General features: G+C 38.1%; 1 protein-coding gene across 1 annotated transcript in view; it reads left to right on the top strand.

Annotated features, from left to right (window-relative positions):
* Positions 1-8,110, top strand: part of LOC103267840 (protein kinase C-binding protein NELL2-like) — a 31,463-nt gene extending 23,353 nt beyond the window's left edge. Inside the window, exon 5 of the mRNA XM_008065414.2 lies at positions 7,397-8,110. Within this exon, the coding sequence (XP_008063605.2) occupies positions 7,397-7,447 (51 nt within the window). The 3' untranslated portion in view covers positions 7,448-8,110. The remainder of the gene's footprint in view (positions 1-7,396) is intronic.
* Positions 8,111-8,331: the final 221 nt, after the last annotated feature.

Genomic DNA, 8,331 nt, shown 5'->3' with positions numbered 1-8,331 from the left:
GACTTTGCCAAAGTCCTTTATCAGTTCAAGCAGGTTTTTGACAGATTCTCTTGGATTTTCAAGGTATAGGATCATATCATCAGCAAAGAGGGATGACTTGACTTCCTCTTTTCCTATTTGGATACCCCAGATTTCCTTCTCTTGTCTAATTGCTCAAGTTAGGACTTCCAACACAATACTGAACAAGAGGGGTGAGAGTGGGCAATCTTGTCTTGTTCCAGTTTTTAGGGGAAATGTTTCAAGTTTCTGTCCATTTAGCAATATGTTAGCTGTGGGTTTATCATAGGTGGCACTTACTATTTAGAGGTATGTTCCTTCTATGCTGAGGCATTTGAGGGTTTTTTATCAAGAAGGGATGCTGGATTTTATCAAAAGTTTTTTCTGCAATAAATGATATAATCATGTGGTTCTTGTTTTTACTTCTGTTGATGTATTTATGATCTTGCAAATGTTGAACCAGCCCTGCATCCTGGGGATTAAGCCTACTTGGTCATGGTGGATGATTTTTGAAATGTGTTTTTGGATCCAATTTGCTAGAATCTTGTTGAGGGTTTTTGCATCTATGTTCATGAGGGATATTGGCCTGTAATTCTCTTTTTTTGTTGGATTTTTACCTGGTTTGGGTATCAGTGTGATGTTAGCTTCATAAAATGATTTGGGGAGAACTCCATCTTTCTCAATTGCCTGTAATACTTTCAGTAGGATTGGAACCAGCTCCGTTTTGTGTGTTTTGTAGAATTCTGCTTGAAAGCCATCCGGTCCAGGGCTATTTTTTGTAGGTAGTTTTAATGTGACAGAGTCAATTTCCTGGGTTGTTATTGGTCTGTTTAGTGTCTTAATTTCTTCTTTCAACCTGGTGAGGTTGTGTGATGTCAGAAAGTCTTCCATTTCATTTAGATTATCAGGGTTGTTTCCATATTGGTATACATAGTAATCTCTGATAATATTTTGTATTTCTTCAGGATCAGTTGTGATTTGATCTTTTGTATTTCTAATAGTGTTTATTTGGGCTTTTTCTCTCCTTCTCTTGGTCATTCTGGATAGGGGGTCCATCAACCTTGTTAATTCTTTCAAAGAACGAGCTTTTTGTTTTGTTGATATTTTCAATGATATTTTTATCTTCTGTGTCCCGTATGTGAGCTCTTATTTTGATGATTTGGATTCTTCTACAGAATTTGGGGTTTTGATGGTCTTCTCATTCCAGCTCCCTAGGTGATTTATTAGGCTCTCCACTTCCAATCTTTCTCTTTTCTTGCTGCATGCTCATAGAGATATAAATTTCCCTCTTAGAACTGTTTTCATGGCATCCCAGAGGTTTTGGTAAGATTTTTCTTCATTTCCACTTTTTTCCAGGAATCTTTTAATTTCTGCTTTGATTTCAGTGTTGACCTAGTAGTTGTTCAGCATCATGTTTAGTGTCCATGTCTTTGTGGGTTTTGGGAAATGTTGTTGGTGTTGATATTTATTTTTATTCCACTATATTCTGAGAATGTGCATGGCAAGATTTCAACCTTATGGAATATTTTTATGCTTGATTTATGGTCAAGAATGTGATCGAGTACATTCCATGTAGTGATGAGTAGAATGTATATTCTGTGGTTGTTGGGTGGAATAATCTGTAGGTATCTATTAAGTCCATTTAGTCAAGTGTTGTGTTTAGGTTCTGGATCTTTGTTGATTTTTTTGCCTTGATGATCTATCTATGGTTGCTAATGGGGTATTCAAGTCTCCTGCTATAATAGTGTTAAAGTCAATATCTTTTTTTTAGTTTACTTAGTAGTTGCTTTATAAATGCTGGTGCTTCTGTGTTGGGTGCATATGTGTTTAGGATGGCTATTTCCTGTTGATGGAATGAACCTTTTATCATTATGTCATGTCCTTTTGCATATTTAAAAATCTTTGATAGTTTAAAGGTTGTTTGTCTGATACTAAGGTTGCAACTCCTGCCTTCTTTTGTGATCCATTTTCCTGGAAATTCATTTTCTATCCTTCAACTTTGAGTCTGTGTGTCCCTTGTAGTGAGATGAGTCTCCTGGATGCAGTAAATAATTTGTTCATGGTTTCTCATCCAGTTTGCCATTCTGTGTCTTTTCAGTGGTGCATTTAGTCTATTCACATTCAGACTGGTTATTGAAATGTGATTGTTTATCTATGTCATGAGGTTCTTATAAAGTTTTTTCTTTGCTTGTTTTCTTTTGACTTTGGGGTTAATGTATGTGTGTGTTCTCAAGTTTCTTATTGCACTGTATTCTCTGTTGAGTCTGCTGTTCTCTTGGGAAGTGTGTGGTCATTCTGTTTTTTCTTTCTTCTGTGCTTAATATGTTTTTAAGTATCTCCTGTAGAGCTGGTCTGGAAGCTGCATAATATCTTAGGGATTTGGACGTCTGGGAAGGATTTTAATTCTCCATCACTGATGAAACTGAGCTTGGCTGAACAGGAAATTTTTGGTTGAAAGTGTTTATCTTTGAGGACTTTGAATATAGGGCTCCAGTCCCTTTTTGCTTGCAATGTTTCTTCCAGTAGGTCTGCTGCTATTCTGATTGGTTTTCCCCGGTAGATAATCTGACCTTTCTCTCTTGCTACCTTTAGGATTTTCCTTTTGTACCTACTTTGTGTAGGTGAATTACTATGTGTCCAGGGGTTGGTCTTTTCCTTGATGTCTTATGGGGGTTCTCTGTATCTCTTGTGCTTGACTGGTCACATTTCTGGTGAGATGGGGAAAGTTTTCTCGGTTGTCTCCTAGAATACTTACTCCAAGTTGTTTTCCGTTTCCCTTCCTTATTCTGGGATACCAATCAGGTGTAGGTTTGGCCTCTTGACATAGCTGCATATCTCTTATAGGCTTTGTTCTTTCTTTTTGCGTTTCTTTCTATGTTTTTTAAAGATTGAGTTAATTCCATGTTCTGGTCTTCAGGTTCTGAGATTCTTTCTTCAGCTAGATTAATTCTGCTTTCCATGCTTGTCGTCTTATTTATTTCCTGGATGACATTTTTTACTGCCAAAATCTCGGTTACAAGTTCTTTCAGTGTTGCACAGTGTCTTTCTTATGAGTCTTTTTCTCTCTTTCCATCCATTCCCTAATCCCTGTTACATTCTGGGACCAGTCATTGGTGACTTCCATTGTTTGGGCACCAAGGTCTGATTTTTTTCAGGAGGTTTGTCTTTGGTATACTTGAAATTGCCTGAGATCTTCCTTTGGTTTTTCCTCATTTGTGACAGATCTCTTGTTTTTCACTTTAGTTCTGTTATTCAGTGTCAGTGGGAGAGGCTTTCCCTTCTGTTGTTTGCTCAGTTCTCTGTTCTTCCCTAATCTGGGCTCTGCATTTGTTCTCTTTTGAAATAGGATGGTGGATGGGAAGCTTTGCTGTCTTTGGTAGTTTTTGAAATTTGAATAAGGTTGAGGATGGGGCACTAGGATTCAGAAACAACTTGCATATTACAATGTTTACATATTGTTGTATGTTTTCCCCGAGACTCACTCCCCACCACCACTCTATATGATGATGCGAAGCTGAAACCAATGCAAAAAGTAATTGAATACACACACACATAGACATACACACCCCCCAAAACAAATTGGAATAACAACAAATTGAAACAAACAACAACAAAAGGCAAGAAAACTAAACACACACACACACACACACACATGCCTAGCACAAATTGAATAGAAAAATGGAAATATTGAAGGAAAAAAGGAAAAAAAAGGAATTCAGGTTGAACCCTCACCCCTCACACATATATTGATACATACCTTAAATTATAAAAAAAGAAAATTTAAAAAAACTCAGAAGCACTAGGGGCAAAAACCAACAACAAAATTGAAAGATGAATATGCCATCATTCACATATACACATAAGCAGAAAATGACAAATAAAAGAAGAAACAGATAAAAGAAAAAAAATTGGGGGGATGCAGATGAAAACCTCACATACACATTCATGCACAAAGGAAAAATATTTAAAAAATAAATGAACTAACGAAGAAGCAGTCAAAATAATTTTAAATAATTGAAAAATTAAAAAAAAAAAAACCTGCCCTCTTGTGGCAGGCTCTGTAATTGTTCCTCTAATCAGGTATCTCCTGGAGAGCCTCCTCTTTCACTCTCTTCAGTGTTCCAAGCAGGGAAGGAGGAGGAGCAGTGGAGGTGGGTGGGGCTCAGTCCTCCCCTCCCACTTTTGTATGATCAGGGAGTTCTCCTCTGGTGGGGAGGTATGGGATGGTCTCTTCCCCAGGTATGTACTTGGTGGGGATGCCCCAGTCAGACCTATCCTGGAAGGGAGTTCTCCTGTTATGACTGATGTCCCGGCTCTGCCTGGATATCCCTATCAGTGGTGGCCCAGCTGTGTCGGTCTGGCGTTTAGAGTATTGTTGGAGAGAAGGGGGTTTGGGTCGGCCCCAGACTCACCACTGACCCCTTTGGAGTTCCTCCTCATCCTTTTCTGGTCACATCCTTTGTCCCGTGGTTGGATCAATGTAGGGGGTGGAGCACTGGAACTCAGCACTCCTTAGGTTCCTCCAAAGTTTTTACTTTCAGGATATTTCCTCTGGGTCACAATCAATCCCTGAGTAGTTGATCCACCAGTCACAGAGATTGGGTCTGTTCTCCGTGGTGAGCAAGTCAGAGAACTTTCCTGCCCAGCCTTCAAGATGGTGGTGGAATGCCTCTCTTTTACTCTTCCATTGGACTTTGCCTCTGGGCTCTCTCTGCAGCCCCTGCTGCCAGTGCCCTGCCAGGCACTGAAGTAGTGAAGGAATACCAGGAGCTGGCAGTCTCTATTGCTGCAGTGATGAGGGAGAGCCTGGGGCAATCATTTCTCCCTGCTGCTTTTTCACAGGAAAACTTTTGTCTGTTTATAAAAAAATAATCATGCTCGGCTTCTGCAACCTGGAAAGAGCCAGGGATGAAATAGAGAAGGTGCAGCACCAGCTGTTGCACCAGGGGCCTGGCAATCCGCTCATGAGGCCCCCACTTAGTCTCTTCCGGTGTTTTCTTCCCAGGGAGGGTTTGTTGATTAAAAAGAAAAAGAAAAATAAAAAGAAAGTGATGCACTTGGCCTCTGCATCCCAGGAATTGCTAGGGTCCAAGCCCAGCTGCTGTGGCACCAGCTGCTGCATCAGGAGAGCCCTGGCCACTAGCTCCTTAGCCTTCACTCAGTCAGTCACTCACACACCCACTCACTCACCAGCACCTACACAAAATTTCCCATATACTCACTCACTCACATGGGGACTCGCATAGTTCGACTGACTTGGCCACCATCTTCCCCAACCCAGTCCCACAAAGCATTTTAGTACAGAACCCCACCCTAGGAGATGGAGTTCCATAAGTCTTGGCTATTTTCCTCAGATTCATAATGCTATGAGAATCAGGTGAGAGACACAAACCCAAATCAAAGAGAAGCATTCACAAAGAGAGCAGGCCTTCACAGGGAAATTTTTAATACTAATTTCACATGGAGTGGGAGAAGGACCCAGAAATTCCCTAATTCTATTTCTGCTCAAAAGCCATAGAATTTGAGGAACTGATATTCTCAGGAATTGCTACAGTCATCAATTCACTGGGTCAGTGATTTAGGAAAGATCAGGTAACCAGGTTGTGGTCAGAAAACCAATGCCCCTGAGCATGATGACAAAGCTTTAAAATGCCACTAGAAGTCCAAGAGATGGTTGAATCACTGCCAGAATAATAACTCTGCTTAATAATAATTTAGAAAAGATGAATTAAGTTGATAGTATCCTTCTTATGTATATACTGTCTTTTCCCCTCATTTTGGTCTACTTCAACAAAGGCTAAAGTATCAAATCTTTTTTTCTTTCATTTCACCTTACAGAAACAAAGATACTTTTGATTTTATTGTATTAAAGCATAACACATTTCAATTATTAAAAGTCAATAACATGAGAGAGAGAGTATAGCATAGAGGATGAAAATTTTAGAGTCAGACTAGCCTGAATTTTTATCACAGCTCCACCACTAGCTGTGTGATTTTGGACATGATATTTAAGTTTTCTGATTTTCATTTTCTGAATCTAAAAAGTGTGACTATTAATAGGGATCCCAGTGGGAATGCTATGAGGTTGAAATTAGATAATGTATTTAAAATGCTTGGCAAAGTGTCTGACATGAGTACACACTCAAGAAGTAGAAGAATATTATTATCATCATGAATATAGTAACGATATTAACATTATCATTATTAAATGCTGGTTGAGAAAAGTAAAAGTGCAAGGAACCAAAAGAATAAGATACGAATTTTTTCATTGTAGTACAGTATATTGTTCTGATACTTTATTTTTCTTTAAAAAAAACTAATTATGCATATCTGACTTTTCCCTTCCTATACCTCCTATTTTATTCTCTATACCTTTTGGTCACCAACTTAAGATTCTCAACCAGATCTTTTTTTTAGCACAAAACTCCTCATCAAATCCTCTCCTCATGCTGTGCCCTGTGCTTTTGGCTCACCTTTTCATGCTGTTGTCTCCAGGTCTTGGTTTAAATATCACTCTACAGGGAAATCTACCCTGGCTACCCAATCTAAATAGCCAGTCTTTTATTAATCTCATAACACCACCTAGTTTACTTTTTTATTTAGTCAGTTTGTGATACTGTAACAGAATACTGAAGACTAGGTAGCTGAAACAACAGAAATTCATTTCTCACAGTTCTGGAGGCTGATAAATGCATTTCTCACAGTCTAATATCAAGGCATTGGCAGATCTAGTACCTGACAAGGCATTCTTCCTGTTTGTAGATGGTCATTTTCTCACTGTATCCTCACATGGCAGAGAGCAGAGGGAGAGAGGAGGTAAGCTCTCTCGTGTCTTTTTGTAAGGGTGCTAATCCCATTCATGAGGGGCTCCACCCTTATGCCCTAATTACCTCCTAAAGTCTTCATCTCCTAATGCCATCACACTGTGAGTTAGAACTCAACATATGAATTTTGAGGGGACACAAACATTTAGTCCAACGCACCTTTCTAGCACTTTTATGATTTTTGATTATATATTTGCTTGATATTTACTAATTTTCTCCCCTGATAAACTAAACACACTGCCCTATGAGGGCAGTGACCATGTCTGCTTTAATTATTAACATAGGTAGGTTTATTGTAATAAATGCATATTTTATGAATAAATAAAACAAATGTAATACAGGAAGATGCCATGGGGTAAATAAAGCCAATCTATGACTTGCCACAAATAACTGGTAATAATTTTTTAATAGAGTCATGAGGTGATTGAGCCATTGAACTTTCAGGAATGCACAAATAAATAAACTATACAATTATGTTTGTATAATCAATAAATGTGAGCATTCACTAATAAATGTGAGCATTTACTAATGGCTTGAAAATTCATACTTTGCTTTCTTTCCATTTTTTTCTCTAGAATGGTCACATCTGTTGCTCAGTGGATCCACAGTGCCTTCAGGAACTGTGATGTTAACTGTCTCATGGGAGATTTCTGTTTAAAGAATGTTCTTTCATTAAAAAGACCAAAAAAAAAAAAATTAGAACTTAAATTGGATGATCTGTGGGCAGCTAAATGCAACTCTGTTAATAGCTGAGTGAACTTTCAATTATGAAATTTGTGGAGCTTGAGAAAATCACAAAGAAAAATTATTGGGGCAACATTAGATCACAAGTCTGCCTCTACTGTGTCTGACATCACTATGTAGAAGAATGGCTATAGAGTACACACCATGACATCATGACCCCTGGATGGAAAGCCTAAGTCTGTCGAATCTTTGAAGGTCTCTAGCTTCACTGGTGCAGAAAATTTTCCTCTAGATCAGAATCTTCAAGAATCAGTTAGGTTTCTCACTGCAAAAAAAAAATGTAAGGCAGTGAATGAATTATATTTTCAGAAGCAAAGCAAAGAAACTATAACATGTTATGTACAGTACACACTCTGAAAAGAAATCTGAAACAAGTTATTGTAATGATAAAAATAATGCACAGGCATGGTTACTTAATATTTTCTAACAGGAAAAGTCAACCCTATTTCCTTGTTTTACTGCACTAAATATTATTTGGTTGAATTTGTTCAGTATAAGCTCGTTCTTGTGCAAAATGAAATAAATATTTCTCTTACCTTATAACACATGTGAGTCTGAGTGTCTCATTTAATGTGTTTCTTTTTTCTACTGATGGTTCAACATACAAATTGCTTTCTAGTTCCGCTGATGAAAACCTCCTGCTATGTTATTTCCAAATTGAAAGTTAATTTTTACTAAATTATATGCCTAAATGAGAGGTGTTATGTATACCTTAATTCTGCTTCTCTAGGTTCTCAGCTTTATCATTTCTGCTCTGCTCTGTATC

This window comes from Carlito syrichta, unplaced genomic scaffold (assembly GCF_000164805.1).
Source record: "Carlito syrichta isolate Samal-C Ts95f unplaced genomic scaffold, Tarsius_syrichta-2.0.1 Scaffold308296, whole genome shotgun sequence".
NCBI lineage: Eukaryota > Metazoa > Chordata > Mammalia > Primates > Tarsiidae > Carlito > Carlito syrichta.
Note: the sequence above shows the minus strand (reverse complement) of the source record. Positions and strands in the feature narration are given on the sequence as shown.